At 47.9% G+C, this 21,920-nt stretch overlaps 1 protein-coding gene across 9 annotated transcripts in view; it reads left to right on the forward strand.

Moving 5' to 3' along the window:
* Larp4B (La-related protein 4B) overlaps positions 1–14,981 on the forward strand; it is a 123,105-nt gene extending 108,124 nt beyond the window's left edge. For 8 of the 9 annotated variants that reach the window (XM_075680070.1, XM_075680072.1, XM_075680073.1 and 5 more), the window contains 2 exons: positions 4,486–4,633; positions 12,101–14,981. In XM_075680070.1, coding sequence (XP_075536185.1) covers positions 4,486–4,633; positions 12,101–12,252 — 300 coding nt within the window. In that variant the 3' untranslated portion in view covers positions 12,253–14,981. The remainder of the gene's footprint in view (positions 1–4,485; positions 4,634–12,100) is intronic. The other variant, XR_012825907.1, reaches the window with a different exon arrangement.
* Positions 14,982–21,920: the final 6,939 nt, after the last annotated feature.

The following is a 21,920-nucleotide window of genomic DNA, read 5'->3' on the forward strand; positions in this document are numbered from 1 at the left end:
CCAACGAGGAATCTGCCACGCCAGTGTTTGCCGAGAAAAGGGGGCTGGCTGAAAAGCTGGCACGCAGCTTCAGTAAGTTCAGTAAGCGCCACTTTTCCATTCGCGGCGGCACCCTCAGAACAGCGACACTTGCCCGGAATATCGGTAGTTCATGGAAGAGCCAACACCGCTCGCAGGTTTTTCTTGGCCTGTTGCGTTTAGCGTTCTCTATAGTTTGACGAAAGGCATTGGTTTGTCGCGTTCTACTTGATTGCCGGCTACGTGCTACTTCTATGCTTCCTCAGTCATGAGTGCTCCAGGACCACTAATCATTCGGCACTCGTTCACAGCAGCATTCAAGAGGGCTGCCATCCTTTACGTTAAAGAAACAAATCACTGCGCAGCAGGCTGCAAGTTCGATGTTTCTGAACGGGTGGTGCGAGAGGCGACTGCAGCAAAGTGAAATTTTCACCTGTGACAGCAAGTGAGGAATTTCACACGTGCTGAAGTATGGATGCTTTTCAGAGCTGTAGGCTAAGCTTACGGCGTACGTCGCTGAAATGCGTGATCGGTCCCTGCCACTGAAGTGTGGCATACCGTATTTACACGATTGTAAGTCGACTCGAATGTAAGTCGACCCCCCCATATCGCTTGACCGGAAAAAAAAAAAAAATCCCGAGGGCGCATTCAATAACGAAAATTTATTAGTAGCCGACATGGTCACTGGACTACTCGTCTTCACTAGTGCTGCCATCGTCATCGTTGCTGCGGTCCCACAGCGCGTCGTGGTCCAGTGAAATTTCAAATTTGGCAAACGACCGCACCAGGACATCTTGCAGAACAGCAGCCCACGCCAAATGCACCCAACCACACGCAGCCGTCAGGGAGGCTCTTTTGACAGGTCCGGTTGGCGTAATTTCGCAGTCTTCTGCCGCCAGCCACTCTTTGTACTCACGGCGGAGCAGAACCATAAAATTAAGGCGAAGGTCCGGGCTTGTTTCATGACCACGTCGCACTTCAATGGCAGGGACCGATCACGCATTTCAGCGACGTACGCCGCAAGCTTAGCCTACAGCTCCGGAAAGCGTCCAGATTTCGGCACGTGGGAAATTTCTCACTTGCCGCCACAGGGTGAAAATTTCGCTTCGCTGCAGTCGCCACTCTCGCACCACCCGTTTAGAAACATCGAAATTGCGGCTCCGCTGCGCAGTGATTTGTTTCTTCGGCGTAAAGGATGGCAGCTCTCTTGAACGCTGCTGTGAACGAGTGCCGAAAGATTAGTGGGCCTGCAGCACTCATGACGACTGGGGAAGCATAGAAGTAGCACGTAGCCGGCAGTCAAGTGGAGCGCGTCAAGAAGTTGGTCAAACCGATACCAATGCCATTGCCTTTAAACAGAGAAAGAGAAACCCGCGAGCGGTGTCTGCTCTTCCATGAACTACCGATACTCCCCGCAAGCGCCGCCGTTCTGAGGGTGCCGCCGCAAATGGGAACAGCGGCGCTTCATCAACTATCGACACCCCCCCATGAGTGTTGCATGCACTGTAAGACTTTCTAAAATGTTGAAAAACCCTTCCGAAAAGCGAACAAACACGCGGGATAGCGAAAAGATACGGGTAGGGCCATAGAGCAAACATAAAATTGTAACTACGTTGTAGCTTTCGTTGGTATCGCTTTTTTTTTGGCGGGCCATGTTTTGGTTTCGATTGTAAGTCGACCCCCCAACTTCAGACTTTCAAATTTTAAAAAAGGGGTCGACTTACAATCGTGTAAATACGGTAGTCATGAAACAAGCCCGGAGCTTCGCCTTTTAAGGACCTGCTCCGCCATGAGTACGAGTGGCTGGCGGCAGAAGACCACAATTATTCCAAGCGGACCCAACAAACGAGCCTTCGTGACATTTGTGTGTGGTTGGTTGCGTTCGGCGTGGGCTGCTGTTCCACAAGATGTCGTGGTGCGGTCGTTTGGCAAATGTGAAATTTCGCTGGACGGTGGCAGCACTAGTGAAGACGAGTAGTCCAGTGACCACATCAGCTACTAATAAATTTTCGTTATCGAATGCGCCCTCGGGTATGCTCTCTCTCTCCATCCCCCCCCCCCTTTTTTTCCCCCTGTGACGCAATATGGGGGGTCGACTTACAATGGTGTAAATACTGTATATACCTCTAAAAAGCTTGTCAAACATTAGGCGCACTGAAATAGTCAATAATCTGCACTTCCTTTCAAAAGAGTTTCAGGTTCACAATTGTGGTGTGCGTCACGTCCAGCTTCTGCGTGAACACTGGCGGCAATAATTAAGCTTGCATGAAATCAACTTGATTTGATCGAGGGCAGTGTCAAAGACAGACCTTTGTTAATCTCGTCACCTCCATTGCACACCACAACGCTGCCATTTGTCGCAACAACGATCACCTTGTTGGATTCTTCGCAGAACAACGCAATGCTGCCATTTGTCGCAGGAACGATCACCTCGTTGGATTCTTCGCAGAACAATCTGCTCTCAAACTCCTTCTTCGAAGCACCGCCTGTTTCATCGTCAGTACTGACATGCTCCCAGAGCTTGGTAATATCAGCGGCTTTTACTGTGTTGGTTTCACTATCATGGGGAGTTTCACCCTGGTGCACAAAGCCCACCTTTTTCATTGATTGGCATGACCCCTGGTTGCAGCTGTCGTGATTGCAGCGCTCCTGCACAAGCTCATGCTTCCTTGAGGCTCGAAAAATTTTCAGCGTCATCTCAAGAGACGTCACTTTATGCTTTGTCGGCACCACCATCTTCTACTAACAGGGCTGTTGGTGCTCTTTCTGGGCTCACTGAGTGAGTGTAGAAAGGCCAGGCTCTGCTTCATTTTTTGCTATTTTTCCCCTCCGCTCGCTTCACGCATAGAGCACAATTCCATAACATTAGGGAGTATGATCATGTGTGATGCGGACACGAAGCATCTGGCATCATCTTGTTGCACAGTGCAACAATTCGCAATGCTCTCAGTCGCTTTTGCAATTGGCACGTGATCAGGACACACTGTGCAGTAATGGTGGCAGATATGAACTCGCATAGACTTGTGCCACGTCTCGACATCGTTCGTTTGAGAGGGACTTAGCGACACAAATGTGAAAGTTATTCTGCATCGGAAACGTCGACCGGAAGGCAAAATTTTGATCGTTACATCCGGTATGGAATAAAAAATCTCTCTCTTTCTTTCTTTCTTTTTTTTTTCTTTTTTAGTGGCTCAAGTGCTTCTAGCCAATGAGGCGATCGTCGCGAACGTGCTTGCATCGGATAGCGACAGTGAGCGCCACGACGGCAGCGCTGACACGGTAGGACAGGCTGCCTCAACGTTGTCCCTGCGGGAGGTCCTGTAGGTGATTCAGTCCCTCATGGGCTTGTTTTCGCGAGGGCCCTTCCACTTCACTAAGTGGAGCATCTGGATGCCTTGGAGAAGGATGTCGGCAAGCTTCACATAAAGCAAGCAAGGCTGACGGACATGCATTTTTTTGTGCAAGCCAGCGGGAAGTACATGGCGAGATGCTTGTGGCCGTCACTTCCCAGCATTTCTTCTGGTCTTCTCAGGCTGAGATACTGCCAAGGCCACGTTCCCGCATTCTTTAAAGACCCCTTTTGGGGCCACCAAAGCAATGCCTCGGCAGAGCTCGTATGTCACTTGCCGCCTGTGACACCTGTGTGCATTTGTTACAGCAGTGCCATTCTTCAACGCCGACAGCCACCGCTTGTTAACAACATGTGATCGAAGCATGCAGGAAGAAGAAGAGTTAAACAGTTCGAGTCACCATAATCGGAAGCCAGATGGAGGAAGGTAGCGGAGAGAACTGGCCTCTCCACCATTATTGTTTACTCAGTACAGCTATGCCATCCCTTAGATTTTTTTCGTGCAACTCTGTTATAACAATGGAATTCTTTTGGCACTTTAATATTGTTACAAGTGGGTTTGACTATATTTTTATAAGTGAACTGCACTGTATATTTGCGTAATGAACACACTCTTTTTGCTCAAAACACAAGCAAAGTTTGGGGATGCGTTATAATGCAAGGTAAATTTCATGGGAACCTTTTCAAAATAGCAACAATTAAAAATTAAGACTTTAATGATTCGGAAAATGCATGATTGCAAGAGATTTCATTGGGGAGACAGGCAGCTCGTGCTTACATGTTTGTGTTGACATAGTTGGTGTCAGTCACCAGTCTGAATGTGCCATTATGTAGACAAATAGGCTCCCACCCTCTTGATGACCGTGTAGTACAGTTCTGCTGATGTCCTACCTGTGCCTCTGTATCATCGTGCATGGAGAGAACCATTTCCTGTTGGGCAAAGTTCTGTGGTATTTAGTAAAGATTGCAATATTGGCATTATGTACACAATGCACATCTGATAGGAAATTGGTTTAGAGTATCAGCTGGTTTGGGCCCTTTCTCTTCTCTCGGCTTCTTTGAAGGCTCTCAGGTGTAGACCATCAGCTCCATCGATTCTAAATGAATTCTCCTTGCAGGTACCACAGAAGGCAGCAGCAGCTGCCGAAGAAGGAGGTCGCAAGCTGACCTATTCGGAGGTGGCAGCTATGGCCAAAAGCCGAGCAGCCACGCAAGCCACACCAGAGCAGCCCAAGGAGGGCACAAAGTCGGGCCTCCGAAACTCAGGTGGGCACCTTGCAGCTGCATTTCGTTTGCAGGCCACGTTAGTTCCATTGTTGCGACTACTAGTTAAAGGCCTACTGCAGAAAAGTTTCTCTTCACATCGATTGGTGATTAATGAGTAGCATAGACAGTTAAAACTCGATATAACTAAGTATATAACTTTCATAACCGCTTGGCCATAGAATGCCATGTAATTAGAACCTCAATAGAGAGGTGTTCTTGTATGCGATTTCAATGTAATAAAATTTGCTTCCGCATCAAAGCAATGCCGACACAATAAATCGAAACGTCTTCTGCAGATGGAGATGGTCACATGGTTGAATTGCAAGTGGCTACTTGCAAACGCACCTATCAAAGCGCGCTCACAGTGCGACATGGCACGTGTTGTGTTATCTATTGCGCACCTTGGCCATGGCTGCCCGCGGCTGTAAGTGCGGCGAGCGCATACGCAGCCGCGTACGCTGCTTTAGAGGTAACCTGCAGCATGTGTAGAGTGGGTGTGCCGAGACGGCGCGGCATCATGTAAACTGTCTTCCCGTGTGTTTAGTATTTAAGGTTGCTTCATCTCGAGTTTTGGTGACCCGTTGCAGCGTGAGGCAGACGAAGCATTCGCTCCGTGCTGCTGGTGCTTCTCATGATAGCGTCGTCCCAGTGCGGGCGATGTGGGCGTTTTCCCGTTATGTGATGCAGAGCGCTTATTGGCCAGAGCAGCATGTTCAAATCCCGCAGGCGGTGGCGGCAGCTGCTCCCTTTGATGCTGCACCCGCTTCGCTGTTGCCCCTTGCTCCGTCCGCCTCAACAGACGCCTGCTTGCGAGCTGCTCATTGCCTTGCGCTGTTTTAAATTACTTTTGCTCCCCCCCCTAGGCCCGGTAGTTCTTTGCTTGCATGCGATGCCGGCAATGAAGCCCAAGACAGTGCAGATGTTCGATGTGCGGAAGCACAATATGCGACTTGTACGAGCATCGAACTTCTGATTTTCAGCAGCAGAACTGTGCTGTCGGCTGTCCGACACGTGGAAAATCCGACACATGGAGTGTGCCTGGAGCCTCAAGAGCTAATTAGAAGCTCCGTAGGAGCTTTGTAATAAAAAACACATGTGTTCGCGGGAGCTTTGTAATAAAAAACGTGTTCAACTTTAAGGGGGGGGGGGCTACCTTTGGATAACAACTTTTTTGTTTGAGATATCGTAATTAAATTTTCAGGATAGACTCGTACCAAAAGCATTAGTAGAACTACAAAATTTCATGCAGTTACGTTCACTGGTTCTCAAGTTACAGCAATATGTCAGAATGGTGCACGTGGTTTTCTCATTCCAGGCCTGGAAAATTTTCAAAAGGTGCTGCAACTGGGAAATTCACTACGATGATTCCCAAGTGGATACCTCAGGGCAAGACAGAGCTCTTTATTTAAATTTCTGAAAAATTTTAGCAGACCACCGAATTTAGGGTTGCTGATTAAGATTTTATCAAATTTTGATTCAATATCACAAATCACGGACACAATATACAGTGGAACCCCGTTCATACGTTTTTCACGGGACTGGGAGAAAAAACGCAACAGTGAGGAAAGCTCCGAAAATGAATGAAAAAAGTGCAGCTTCAACTATAGACAATTTATTTCCACAGAGTGCACTTAGGACTTTAAAAAGTATAGATTGGTGGCTTGCCGTTTCTTTCGCTCGCTAGAAATCACCACACGTTTCTCAATAGCCTGGAAGGCCGCATTGCTGTCAGCATCGCTGTGAGGTGCGACGTAACTGCGGAGGGGGTCCAGAGCCGCAACGGCTTCTCCAAAGCTAGGATTTGTCAACTCCCCGGCATCATGCGGCTCGTGCTCCTCGTCGTCACGGCAATGGCAACGGACGAAGGAATATCCACGGGAAATTTTGCCCTCTTTGGCGTAGTCATGCTAACGTGCTAACGATTATTTAGTATTGGTGCGGAGCGCACGCGGCGCGACGTGGTTTCGCGAGAAACGTAAACAAGAGAGGAGAGCTGGCCCGATAGGTGGAGCAACGCCATGAGCAACGCCAACTTCCGGCTTCACTTTAGCTTCACAAAGAGTGACGTCAGGGCCTCTCCCGAGTTTCCTTCCTCCGTGAGTCGACCCGTCCAAAAACCACGCAGTGACCGTAATCACAGTGATGATAGGGAGAGCATTTTTCACGAATGGCCGCTTAGTGGCGGCCTCTCGAACTGGCGTGCGGCTTCTTGCAGCCAGTTCTATAGCCAAGCCCGGCCAAGCCTGGCCACAACTTGTCAAAAGCCAAAATGGCGGTTGGAGCGCGTTGCCTACTTTAGCCCAGGCGGGTTCGGGGTGCTAAGTTGCGACGTATCATGCGGGAACGTTTTCAAAGCTACTACGTAACAGCGGGGTTCCTTATACATTGGATCCTATGGAAGCTATGCCGCGACCGGATGAAAACGACATAGCAGCCGGGAAAACGCAGCAGTGAGGAACGTAACAGCGGGGTTCTACTGTATATATAAAAAAAATGGGCTTGTCTTGCCCTCATATTTATTCAGATACACAATAAAAAAAGAATACTTCTGGAAATCTGATGAGCGGTTACAGAGATATGGCTGGAACAAGCAGCCTCAGCAACCAAAAAGTCATTTTGACAAAATGAGCTTTGAAAGTTTTGAGTACATACATTGGTCTAAAATGACCCTAAAGCGTAACTGGAGATGTCCTCGTTTTTTTGCCGCCTTTCCACCTTCTCTTGCGATCACTTCTTGGCCTTTTTCAAGCGCAGAGAATCTCTCGGCTGCCTGTTGAATGGCCAGGTGGACAGGTGTTAGCCCCACTGATCTAGCTCTTGGGTGGCACCGTGGCAGCCAGCATTATATCTTAAAACTGCCTCATGCAGTGCTCTCTCTACGGCAATCAGCAATGCATGCTGCTCTTCGCGCGTCAGGGACCACAGCACGGAGTGAAATGGTTCTGGTGCGTTCTGTGTCTTTGTTCCCAGGCAGCGTTGCAGACGAGAAGCTTGTGAGAGGCGCTCATAAACAGGTAGCACTGCTTCTGCAACATAGCCTGAAAGATTGCACCGATGCTTTGGAGGTGGCACACCATCACTCTTGCTAGCATTATCATGACACCACGAGTCTGGACCCTCAGGGCACAAGTCGTGGTGAGGATCCTAGTCTGTCTATGTCACGGGGCGGTACGATGCCATCACTGCATGCTGCATTACAGCCACATCGTTAGAATTGTTCTATAGGGCCCAGCCATAATAATCAATCAACTTGTCGACGAGGGCCTTTGTCAACCTGCCCTTCCCTCCTAAAGCCTTGTCACTTTTATGCACAAGGTTGTGCAGTGCTGTCCTCGTTCTCTTCTGGGCGTAGTTCAGGCATTCCTCTTTCGAAAGGGGGACCAGTCCATAAACATTTTCTTGCACAAGGGCATAGAAGGTGGCACCATCTCCGTCAGACACAAGCGTTGTGTAACGGAGGTTGTGCTTCGGCATTGAATGTGAGAAAAGGATGACAGCTGCCTCAACCTCCATCTTCCTACCAGCTTGCGTAGCCTGGGTCTCCAGGCCTTGGTCCTACTTCGCAACCAAGGCACTGGTTCGATAAAACAATGGCATCCAAGATGAGGCCCGTATGATATTCAATTATTGCACCAACTCCAATATGGGACGTGTGGCCACGCTTGTGCCATGTTTCATCAAAGATTACTGCGATATCCCTGCTGAAATATGGATCCATTTTTTTGTAGGTGGTTTTCACAGCAGAAGCAGATTCTGCATAGAACTTGTATATGCACAGTGTCTGTGATTCCCTGAATTTCTTCAAGGGCTTTTGAAGTCTTATGATGCAGGCCACGATGGGACACATTCATCGCTGCCCAAAAGTAATTGAGGGCTGTTTGTCATTTCCCTATCTGTTTTGTTCCCGCAATGGCTCTTATATGCACGTCAAAGGTCATTCTGCGAGCTTGCAACTACTCCACAATGTAAACATAGCAGCTCGAGCTTTGTTGCAAGTCCAAGTTGGGTGCCTCCTTGAACCTTCATCCCAGTCGCGAAGCACCGCTGGCACAGGGTCCCGGATAGCAGCTCGCCTAGGGCACCCATTTGCACAAGGATAAATGTTTCGCCTTCACTTGTAGCAGTAGCAGCTTCAGGATCTCGCACCATTGCTTGAAATTTTCGGTTCATCGCTGACATAGCGCCAAGTCCTCGTTGCACAGCAGCGCATTTTTTTATCCACTGCCTCTTTGTCCTCACAAGCCAGGAAACATGTTTTCAAGTAATCATACTCATTCCGAAGCCAGGCAGACTCTCCAGCTTAGAAAATATGAGACCAATCTCACTGACCTCATGCCCAGGCAAGCTTCTGGAACATGTCATTCTGAACTGGCTTCAACCTTACCTAGAATCCAGCGACCTCTTTCCCGAAACAATGTTCGGGTTCCGGCCCCACCTTTCTACCCACGACATCCTTCTTCAGCTGAAGGAACAAGTCCTTGAACACATCTCACCGCACAACACCGGAGCGATTTTAGCACTCGATCTCAAAGGCGCTTTTGACAATGTGGCTCACCATACCATCCTTACAAACCTAAGCCTCACGAACTGTGGTCGTAATACTTACAATTATATACGCGCCTTTCTAAGCAACCGCATGGCCACAATAGGCATTGGCTCACTCAGAACCCCGACGTTACCTACTCGCAACAAAGGAACCCCACAAGGTGCCGTTCTATCACCCACCCTTTTCAATATTGCTATGATGAAATTACCTGAGAAACTCAACGCAATACCAGGAATCAGGCATGCAATATACGCCGATGACATCACTATCTGGACCACCACTGGCTCCGAAGGAGAGAAACAAGACGCCCTTCAACAAGCGACCGACGCCGTCCAGCAATATGCAAAAACAAGTGGTCTCCGGTGCTCCCCCGAGAAGTCAGAACTATTAGTCGTTCGACAGAAATCACGAAGAAAACTCGCTGAACTACCCCAAATCACACTCACCCTCGACGACAAAGAAATACCCACAGTAAACCGCGTCCGCATTCTCGGACTCCACATACAACAGGACGGCGGAGGCGCATACACCATCCAACGTCTCAAGCAGACCACCTTCCAAATCATGCGAATGGTCAGCCGTATCACCACCAAACAATACGGACTGAAAGAAGACGACATAATACTGCTCGTCCGGGCCCTGATAATCAGCCGCATTGCCTACGCTGCCCCGTACTTGCCCCTCACTCCCAAGGAACTTGATCAATTAGACGTACTTCTTCGGAAAGCCTACAAGCAAGCGCTCGGCCTACCACCAGGAACAGCGACACTCAAGCTTGAAGCCCTAGGAGTCCATAATACTATAAGAGAAATTATAGACGCCCACCTCACAAGCCAACGAGAACGACTAGCCCTCACACCAACAGGAAGGACAGTCCTAGCGCGCCTAGGCTACCCCACACACGGCAAAGGCCACGAACAAGCAATTCATCTGGCCCCCAACTTCTGGGAACACATCAAGGTAGCCCCTATCCCCAGAAGCATGCACCCGGAACATCATGCCGATCGTCGCCAAGCTCGCGCAAGAACTCTACAGACAAAATATGGCAGTCTCCCCACCACACTATACACAGATGCCGCGCAGTACCCCCAAAAGGCAGCCATGACGGCCAGCGTTGTCGACTGTAACCTACAAGAGGTGGTCTCGATGACGGTCCGCACTGCCAGCGCCCTCGTAGCGGAGGAGACAGCCATCGCCTTGGCCATCACCTCTAGTCCGACCAACAAGTACGTCACAATCATTACTGACTCCCAGGCAGCTTGCCGTAGCTACACGAGAGGCAGAATATCTTATCAGCGTGCGCACGCTGTAGCCCGAGCTCATGCCTCCCGGGCGCCACAAGAGAGGGATACGGCCGCCTCCATGGAGCCCGTACCTTTACAATACAACGCCATACTACAACACCACAGATTGAACAGACAATACCCGCCTCCACACAAGACCCTCTCACGTGAAGACGCCGTAACATGGCGACAACTACAAACCAACACATACCCCCATCTAAGCAGACTACACGCAATACACCCTACACTATATTCATACAAATGTCCCCTTTGTAATGATTACGCCTCCCTATATCACACCACATGGGCGTGCCCCAACGTGAAGGCGGCCCCGCAAATACCCAACCCCACACCCGAGCAGTGGGAGGCCGTGCTGACTAGTTCGGACCCTCGTAACCAGCAGCAACTGGTGCGGCGGGCCCGGGAGACAGCAAGAGCCGCAGGAGCCCTGGACCAAGGGCGCCTCCCGCACAAGCAGAAAGACACCTGCTTGTCCTTTCTTTTTAATAAATGTTTCTCCTCCTCCTCCTCAAGTGCACAGTGGACGACGCGATCGCACTGTCCAAGGCAGATGAAAGAGAGGATGGGGAAGCCGCTGTCGATGAGCACGAGACGCCAAGTGCACTCGTCACGACAAATTCTTGCGCCGGTGGAGCAGGAGTCGGGTTGCTAGAAGCGTCGACACAACCTCGCTCTTACGTAGATGAAGCAGCAGCTGCCCCACAGGAGCCATCGGTGCAGCATTTTGCTGGGGCACACAGTAACAATGTAACAATGCGTCATTATTCATTGGTCTGCGACCGCTAAAGCACCATCTGCCCATGGCCTCTACCCCACTCCGTCTGAGCTACAGGTCGCTTCGCTCTTCTTGGCAGGAGCCTTCCTTGTCAGGCATGGGGGTGAAGCATAGCACAAAAGAACAAGTGCAGCCAATGTCAAATGAAGAGAGAATAGCCTGCCAACCTGTAAAAAAGAAATTCCCACAAGATTTGAACTTGCGACCCCAAAATTGCAATCCCGACGCTTTTTCGTGGCACCATGAAACCAGACTGGTGAGTTCACTATTACAAAGATTCTGGATCAGCTATTGTTACCTGTCAATATAGTGTCCTGGCTATGGTGAAGGGCCCCCGCACTATAGTCAGTTCCAAAAAGTAAAACTGTATTGATGCAGGGGAGAGCATTAGCATTGGACCAGCTTTTGCAAACCTTTTCTTGTTCATTAGTGAGCACCAAGGTTACATGCTGCAACTAACCCATAGCACTGAAGGCACTAGCAGCCGCTCCAACTTGACACCTTCTTGGATCTGGGTTTTGTAGTTCTGTGTTAAGTTTAAAGGGGCAAGGAAGGGCTTTATTCTGCATGATAGATCGGCACGTGGTGCAGTCTCCTGGCAGAGGTGAAAGGAGTCACTCCTTTGTGTGAACTATCCAGTCAGCACTTCTGTGGTAATGCTGTAGTCATCAGTTATGATCCCATTTGGGATTGAAAAGTGCATCTCTTGCAATCCCACATGCAGGTGCTTAGTGAATATCTTTAGTTTGTGGAAGGAAAGCTGTGCCTCTACGATATGCTGATAAATTGGCTAATCAATCCAAGAAAAAGGGTTAACCAACAGCCCTGACCATTCTCTGCAGGTCATGGCCAGCGACCAGAGCAGGCAGCTGTGGGTCAGCCACAGAGGGGCCCTGGCCGGAGGATGGAGCCACGTGCCCACTCGCGTGACCGCCGGTCTTCAGCTGCTGGCTCTCACAGGCACCGCAGCCCACCCACTGAAGATGCCCACTAAGGGCCTGGCCTACTGTGCAGCACTTGATGTGGCCAACGCTGCCACAATAGCGCTTGTCCCAGCCATGAGAGGTGCCGAGGACATCTTTTGCCAAAACGGCCCCAGCAGGAGGTGGTGACCCCGGGGGGGGGTCTTGTGCTGTGCTAGTGACGACAGTATTTGTTAGTTTATCGACTCTTTGTCTCTCCATTCACATTGCGTGCACACACCTGGCCGCCTCCTGCCTGTAACCTCCTGGTCGGCCCGGATGCCAGAACATTGCTCCTCGCTGAGACTTTCCGTGTCCGCAGGGGAAAAACACTTTTGTTCCTGTTGCAAAATGTTGCTAATGGTGTGCTTGGAAGCCGTGGGTGGCAGCACCACCAGGCTTTCCCAAGAGGAAGGCACAAACGGCCTTGCTTGCTGCTGGCCAATATGCAAGGGTGGCAGGTGACAGACCACAACACCTTCCACCCACCTGACACGGGCTCTGCCGCAGCCACTAAGACAACAACATACGTGCTACAAGACGACGCGTGCCCGGCAGTGGCCGTTCAGCGAAGGACTGTGCTGTCCGAGGCCACAGCCGATTTCTCAAAGGGGCTGCCCAGGGCAGGGCTGCAGTGGTGACACACAGCACTAGCACTTTAGAAAGGGCCTGCCCTGCCCTCACTGGGCATTTTTTTTTTCTTTCTTTTTGTGATCACAGAAGAGACCCGAAACGATGGCAAGCCGGCCATTGGTGTTCTCCAGCACTGTTCTTGTAGGAGTGTTACTACCATTCAAAACAAAGGAGTGGATAGTTTTTTTATTATTTGTTTTATTTTTTTCTACTACTTCTTTATATGTTATTGTCTGTGTTTGTATAATCTCTGAAAGCCAATTGTTACGAACAACATCCAGATGCACCTAGATGTTCCAAACTGGGGGTGCATGCTGACACAGCTAAGCGGGCTGTGTTGCACCTTTGAGGCGGACTGCCCATTGAGTGCATCTCACATGCTTCCTGTTTTTTTCCTGGCGGTCTTCCGTCTCTGTGTGAGCTTGTCCCTGGGAGTTTTCTGTTGTCAAAGATGTGTTTACTGGCAACCTTGGTGCAAAGTACTGCGCCCATTATTTTTGGTCTTTTTGTATAAAACTGTCAGCTTCCCAAGTTCTCTGTAACACGATGTTGCCACGGCTGGTGTCGCAGTGCATGTTTAGCTTGCACGATGTCGCCCAATGTTGCAGGTCACTAAAGCACTAAAGCCTGCCATGAAAATTAAAAGCAAAAAAAAGACCGGCTAAAGAAAATGAAAAAAAAAAATGCCTGCCATGTAGGTTTTTGATTTTGCTACAGCTTACCGTGACAAGTTTGCACATACAGAATTCAGCGTGTTATGAGACTAGGGTCTGAGTAAAGACTAGTGTTGAGAGAATGTGTGTAGTGCAATTCTCAGAACGAGTGGAGCGCGCTCTGTCAGATGGTTGTTTTGGGAAGCTTGCACATGCACTGTCGGCCAGCCCTCTGATCCTGTGACAGTAGACGGGCTGGGCTTTTCCTTTTTTTCTCTCTATTCCTCCCTATTGCCGTTTTTCTTTTTCTTGCAGGTATGAACGTGTGTTTCTCTCACCTTAAATTTGTGAGGAGGTCCACAAACAAGTAAAGCAAGCATACTGCAAATTTCTTTTTAATAGAAGTAATGTTCTCTCTCATTTTGGTGTGCCGAGTGCAGCAACAGATGTTGTTGCGAAATTTCATCAACTGATTTTATTTTCCCTCCCCTCCCATGTCTCAAGTGTTTGTTGTGCTCATTTGATTTCAATGTTTGGATGGTCTTGCTTTCTCCTCTTTTTTTTTTTCTTACTATGGGAGATGGTGTTCTTGAAGTTTGAAAGGGCCTAGTCAGGACAGAGTTTGGGAAAGGCAGAAGACAGCCATTAGGGCCTTTATATGATTCTTTTTTTTTTATATGTGTGTGACATAAAAAGAAAGTGTTTTGGCTGATGGCCCTAAAGGCAAAATGTATTTGTTCGTTTGGACTCTCCTCCATTGAAGCCTAGATGGGAGGATGGTAACTGACGAGCGAAATGTTCACATTGTTTGTAAATAGTGACCTTACTCTTCTCCTCGTGCCCCCCCCCCCCCCATTTCTTTTTTCCCTTATGCCTTTTCTGACATTGAAAGAGGGAGGGGGGATTCAGTGCTGATAAGGGCAGCAAGCTCGCCCATAAGGGGCGAGTTGATCGTAGCTGCACGAGCACAGTGCAGGTGGGTACAGGCAAGGGAGGCCGAGATTTTTGGGCGCTTAACTACTTCTGTTGTCTGCAGAGGGATTGAGGGAGAGAGCTTGGTGGGCATGTTATTATTGGAGGATATATTTTTGCGATGACCGCACTGGGCGTACAAGAGACCTTACTCTCTCTCTCAGCGCATTTTCTGTCAGTCCAAGTGCCTTAAGTTTTTTCTCGGAACCTCCCCAGGCCATCTCCTGCCGTCACGGGAATTATATTCTGCTGTTTCTTCCGTGCCGCTTTTCAGTGTCCATGCCATGGAAGACTTGTTTCTCTCGTGCATACCTCCATCCCCTCTCTAGCTTCCTCTGCCTTGATTTTTTTTTTTTTTCCTACCCCAGTTTTGTGCCCAAGATTGTGTGTTTTGCAGCAACATATACTCTGCCTTTCCCTCATTATTCAATATTTTTGGTAACCTGCAAAGTATGATTTGGATTGCTGGGTGTATAAATTAATAAATGCAAGCACTAGGTCTACTTGGGTGTACTGTTTAAAAGAGAAACTGCATATGCAGTCAACTTGTGAAATTCAAACCAAGTGCACTGCGTCATGCTTGTAAACTTTTTTTGTTTAACCCTCTTTATAAACATCGAAATAAGGAACTCGCTGTGAACAGTACCATGACAGCCAAGGTGCTGCTGCATGCGCCAAACATGCTAGGAAATGGCTTCAGCTACCCACACTGTGCAGCAAAATGCCATGCAGTCACTCGTAGCAACACGTAACACTGCATTAATATTTTCAAGATTAAAAATGCAGGCGATTTCAAGTGGAAAAAAACTTTTGTTAGATAACTGAGACTCTACAAGTTATAAACAAGGCGTGCAGTTTTTCAGAGTTGCATAAATTGGGCAAATAGCAGCAATCTCCCATTTACCAATTACTGCATCAAATTGTGCCACAGCATTTCTTCCATTAAGAGACTGATTCGGAGGTGAAAAGTAGCAAAAGCTTTGTTTTGCTTTTCTGATGCAGTAAAGGCAATATTGACACATTTTCCCATGTTTTGTGGCACCATAATCATTTTCAGGGTGAGTAGGCGAGCATTAATAAAGGTACAGTGTTGCCCAGTATAAAGTGGCTGATCTGATTTTTAATTGAGGCCAGCAGTTGTCTTTGTTTTTGCATAAACATACCAAGGCAGAAACACTCCCTCACAATTGATTTGTTCAGTTTTTCTTACAGCTGCAAAAACCAAAAATAGCACACCTGTATAGTAGTCCCTACTGTCAATGTGCTTGTACCAAAGTTTCTTTCCCGAAAGTTGAATGCGCTGTTACCCTACAAAGTTCAAGTACCCTACAATTTTCACAACCCATCCTTTCTATCAAACTGTGGCATTAATCTGGACTCCCGCGCATGCCGGAAACAAGGTGGCTCGTGCCAGTGCCCGAGGATTTACAATCCGGGCTCGGGCATCAGATGTGTCGGACCTCGCCACGGAGGAGGTGCCGTTTACTGCGCGGGATCGACTTATTACTTGCCACGACATCGGCACACACTACAGATTAGACCGCTTAACCTTTCCGCCACTCATGGGCAAATCCCCGCGTAGGTGTGAAGTTCTGGGGCGACAGCTGCAGACTCGCACCTTTCCGTCCCCTTACCTCCTCCACCGCATTCATCCCGCCATTTACCTTTCTCCCTCTTGTAAATTTTGTCTCTCCCAAAGCAGACTTAAACCACATCATGTGGGGGTGCCCTAAGCACCCCCTTCCTGCTTTCCTCAAGCAATTAATATCTAGTGAAGAGCAGTGGGAGGCTGCCTTGCGCAGCTCCAGGCCCGATCTTCAGGAGGCCATCCTAGAGTGGGCCGAGAGGATAAAGGAGGCCTACTTAAAGTAGTTCCTCCCCCCTACCATCTTTTCCATTGCCCCCTTCCCTTTAAAGAGGGATAAAGTTTTTCATCATCATCATCATCACAGCACATTAACCATAATCCCCTAACAGCTCCAAATAAAGGAAAATTTGAAGAACTTGTTCACCTTTATAGCTTTGAAAATTACATTGGTTCAAAAAAAAAGTTAAATGTTCATTTTAAGTCTTTGTCATTAAACTGAGAACTTGCACCAACACAAAATCTGCTATAGGATATGCGATGGGCTGTGGGATTTTGAGCTGTGAGGATGAAGTGTAGCATGTATATACATCTTATTTTTGTTCATTTCCTCCAGTTAGCTTTACCAATTTTAGTTTTTAATAACGGTAGCCTAATTTCACCCAAATCTTGACCAATCCCCCGCAGTGGGTGTGCGCCATCGCATAAGGAATACCATACCATACCATACCATGGTACATTGTGCATTGCAAGGTTAAAGGGGTCCTGCAACACCTTTTGTTTAGTGAATGCGATGCCTTGTAATGTATTCCTGCAGAAATATTTGGAAAGAGCCAGATATTTCCTCAAGTTTCCTCTCATCTTGGGTGGCCCGATAGCAATGCCCTGCCTATTGCTACATTTATCTGACAAAGGTGCCTGATAGCGATAAGGCACTGTGACAGGACAGGTGGGATTTGTTAACTTGCAATCATGACATCTATGGGCTGTTGCTGCAGTTTATGGCATCAGAGACGCGGCATAAGAGAACTCTCAATGGCTACAGGAAAGAGACGTGTTCTGGGAAAATGTGAGCTCTCCGCCGCTTGCAGTGGAATAATATTTAGCTGCTCAAAATGTGTTGCAGTACCCCTTTAAGCCATCGTGCTGCCATACATGGCGTGGAAAGCTCTTCAGCCAGGAGTCTGTGTGCTGGAGTATGACGAATAAATTCTAGCTGCTGTACAGTGTTCAAAAGGCACCAAGCACTAATAGTCATGCTTGCTTTAAGTAAATGCTTGTTTAGTAGTCCTCAGTAGTGCTACAAGGGTAGAGAAAATGCCAAGTGTAAGCTAAATTGGTAGATAACGCTGACATTGCAAAGCAAGATGTTGTGCAACGTTCGAAATGCCACACCAGATTTCCAGGACATGGATTTTACTGCACAGTGCCTGCTTTAGACTATGTAATTGTCAAATATTCGTTAAATAATGAAGCACTGAAATCAAATTAAAGTGCACTATAACTTTTAACTACTTCATGGAGAGGGCCAAAATAATGTGGTCTGGATATGTCAGCGCAGCAGCTGGTGTGCAGAATTAATCGTTTGGCCAGTAATGAGCCCTCTTGTTTTGCCAATAAGTTGTGAGTAGCATTTCTCTTTAGCAGTTCATTAGGGCCAGTGTGCTTGCTGTGACCAAGGTGACTGCGATCAGCGTGACAAATTTGTGCAGACGCGTTTCTAGAACATTTTTCACTCTCCAAGGGTGTCGTGTTGCATGCCGAACTTTTATTTTGTCTTAAAATTTTGTGATGTCCCTTCCCTAAAGTGCCGAGTGCATCTCCTCTTTGGTTTGCATTCAGTAAAGCGCCTTGTTTGCTGTGCTAGAAGGAAGGTTCAAATTACAAAAAAAAAAAGTGGAAGGAACACAATGCACCATGAGCGCAGTGTATTGTGTGTTCCTTCCAATTGTCCTTTTTTTTTTTTGCGCATTTATAACCTTCCTTGAAGCATGAACCAACTAGCCAGCAAGAAGGTCCTAAAGTATATTTGCTCTGTTAGATTCATGTGCAAGGATGCTCCCTGTTAAAATTCACAGGAATGACTCGCTCAAGGTAAGTAGTTGATCCTTTCTCATAGTTTCTACTTATTTGTAAACATTTTTTTCCCATGACAAAATAATTTTATCTTTTCCAAGACGAAAAAAAATTACATCGATGCATTGTGGCTCACTTAAAGGAAGTGGGTGTGAGATTTTAGGAAGTGTGTACTTAATGAAAATGAAAAAAGAGAGCGCTACGAAGACAAGGACGAAAGAATAACATGTACGACAGACAAGCGCCTTGTCTGTCGTACATGTTGTTCTTTCGTCCTTGTCTTCGTAGCGCTCTCTTTTTTTCATTAAGTATGCTCAACCAACTCGCCCACATCAAGCTTCTGCTGCTTAGGAAGTGTGCTCTGTGTGGTTACGTTAATTACCGTTTGTGTGCAATTTTTACCGTTATAAATGCATACAATATTGACGCAAAGCTGGCTCCATAGCTTAAGTTGGAAGTCGAGGCTGGGTTTGGTATAAAACCCGATGTTTTACAAGAAGCTTAAGAATCTCATTACATTGCTCATGCAAGCGATTTGCATTGTCTAATTGCAGTGTCTGTTGACATGGAGAAATTCACATGGTGGGAATAGATGTAGGCAAGGGACAATGCATCAGCCTGGACTAAATTGGCCAATGTTCCTGGACACAAAACTGTCTATTCAGCCCTTTCACCATGAACTCGTGCAACATTTCACAACGTCCCTCGTGTAAAACCTCTCTCAACTGCGGCCCTCTTAGTTAGGCTTCGATGGTAGAGCAAAATTTCTGAAAAGGTGGTTGTGCCAGGTACAATCTGTAGAACAGGAAAAATTGGGCACTTGCGAAGTTGTGCAACATGCCACACAAGAGTGTCCATGCCAGCCAATATATTGTGAAATGAAAAAAACTGATACAGCTCCGCCCTAATTTTGCATGAGGAAATGTAATTATTAAGGAGACAACAGTTGCGCAAGAGGTTTATTGACTGCTAACCAATACATTACATATCTGAAGACGCGCCGCCCCCTGCTTGGGTAGGCTATTTATACTGTAATGGCGCTGGAGTGCCCACAAGTGTGGCTCCTGCTGGTTACAAGATACAACACCTTTCTTCCCTTTATTTGGCTACTGGTACCTATGCCTTTTGGCCACTCGCCGGATTCTAGTGGATCGCCGCAGGGGCACTGGTCCGACTGGCTGCTGTGGGGTAGTTTGGTTGCTTGGCCCTCTGCTAATGGCGCCGCCTGCTGAGTGGATGTGACTGCTTCTAATGCCCCCTCCCTCAGTAATATTTCGCGGAGTACCTCACTTTGGGTATCTGCGTTATCCGACACCATTATTTTGGACTAGGGAGCCGTTGGCGATTCCACTTTACATCTTAAGTGTTCGGCATGGCAATACCTAAGAACCCCACCTACGCGTACCAGGAACGTCACTTTTGACACCTTTAAAATTTTCCCTGGCCACCAATTCACCCTTTCGTTGCAAACAGTACGGACATATACCTCTTTGCCTTGCGTATAGTCATAGCTGTTACCCCTTCTTGCATCTGCCGTGAGCTTACTTTTTTCACATCTGTTTTTCCACACTTTCATTCTGCACGGTTTCAGCATGGACAGTCTGGTTCGAACTTTTCGTCCGAGGAACAACTCGCAGGGCACTGATTCTGTGAACAAGTGTAGTGTCGTCCTGTACGAAAACGAAATTTTCAGTGCGGTGTTTGTAACGACCGCGTCTGGCTGGCTCTTTCATCATCTAGCTGTAATTTCAAGATCCCCCTCTTCGTGTTCTGCACCAACCTTTCCACTGCACTGTTTGACTGGGGGCAATACGGGGGCATGAAAAGTTACTTTACACCATTTTGTTCCAAGAAGTGTTGAACTTCCCTGGATCTAAATTATGGACCGTTGTTGGTCACGACGACACTGGGCAGGCCATACGCCGCAAAGTTGCTCCTTACCGCCTCCACCGTGGCCAAGGCTGATGTGCCGTACATTACTCTTCACTCTTACCTCGAGGCATATTGAGTACGCGTCGACCATCAGCAGCAATTATATCCCTTCCACTTCCGCAAAATCTAAATGAACCCACTCCCAAGCGTTTGTAGCTATTGGCCATGGTTGCAACGGTACTGATTGCGCTCAATTTCATACACTTTGACAGACCTCACATGCTCGTACCATGTCTTTTAGTTCTGTATCAATACGTGGCCACCAAATCCAACTACGCGCCAGCATTTTTATTTTCGTTATTCCAGGGTGGCTCTCGTGTAATAAAGACAGAACACTTGGCCTAAGAGCTTTCAGGGTAACAACGCGACTGTTCCACAACAAACAACCCTGCTCTATTGACAACTCGTGTCGACGATTAAAATACGGGAGGTTACGCTCTTCTGTTTCTTAAGGCCAACCGTGCCACATCAGGTCTACTACCGCTCTCGGAACCTCGTCCCTGCTTGTTTCTTCAGCCACTTCCTGGGCTGTAAAGGGAACCTCTGATAGAGGCCAAAAAAAATTTGTTTCTTGTTATTCCACCGTTTTTTCCAACGGAAGCCTCGATAAGCCATCTGCGTGGCCCGGTTGATGGCTTACTGGTAACAAGCCAAGAAATTTTTCATTGCTGCACTCTTCCTATCGCTACTTGACTGCTGTCTCTCTCCGGATCAAACAACTGTGTCAGTGGCTGGTAATCAGTCACAATTTCGAACTGCCGACCGAACAAGTACTTATGAAACTTTTTAATGCCAAAAATAATGGCTAGAGCTTCAAGCTCAACTTGTGCATAATTTCTTTCGGCCGCTGTAAGCGTGTGTGATGCGAATGCGATAGGTCTCTTGCTGCGACCTTCAGTGTGCGCGAGCACTGCTTCACGGCGACATGCCGATGCGTCGCGTCAGGCGCAGCGGTTTGTTTCCATCGCACAAAGCTAGCACTGAGTCCTCGCTCAGGGGCAGCTTGCATTTCTGAAAGCTGATTTCACACTCTTTTGTCCATTCCCACGGACAATCTTTTCCGAGGAGCTTGTAGAGCATAAAAAATTCACCCCTCGGAAAGCCTGCAATTCGGAGACACCAGTCGAAGTTGGAGCCCTCAATATGGCTTCTACTTTATCTTTCGTAGGATGCATGCCAACTGCGTCAATTTTGTGACAAGGTAACAGACGCAGTTTTTAAGAGATTGACATTTATCAGCATTGGCATGTATCCCATGCTTCCGTAGTCTCTGCAACACCTGTTCGGGGCGTCTCAGGCACTCGTGTTTGGTCTTTCCTGCTATGAGAACATCATCGAGATAGCACACTGTGCCCTCCAAGCTAGCCAATACCCGATCCATTACTGATTGGAAAATGGCAGGTGCGCTCGCGACACCAAAAGATAAAACACGTGGAACGGAAAAGGCCAAGGTGTGGATTTATTGTTAGCAACTCTTGCGAAGGGTCATCCATTCAAAGTTGCAAGTATGCTTTCGATAAATCAAGCACACTGAAACAAGTTCCCCCTGCCAACGACACTAACACATCTTCCAGCAATGATAGCGGGTAGTGGGCAACCTTAATACAGGGGTTTAAAGACGCATGGTAGTCGCCAGAGAGCCTGACGGCTTCTCCATCACTCTTCAGAACTGCTAAGACAGGGGTTTCCCATTGGCTTTCATGCACCGGGTACAACACACCGGCCGATTCCAACTCGTTCAACTCTTCTTCAACTTTGTCTTTCAGGGCGTACGTCACTGGCCTGGCTTTACAGAATGCAGGTTGCACTCCCTGCTTCATATCGGTGGAGCCCACAAACCCCTTAATAG

The sequence above is a fragment of the Dermacentor variabilis genome, chromosome 2 (assembly GCF_050947875.1).
Source record: "Dermacentor variabilis isolate Ectoservices chromosome 2, ASM5094787v1, whole genome shotgun sequence".
NCBI lineage: Eukaryota > Metazoa > Arthropoda > Arachnida > Ixodida > Ixodidae > Dermacentor > Dermacentor variabilis.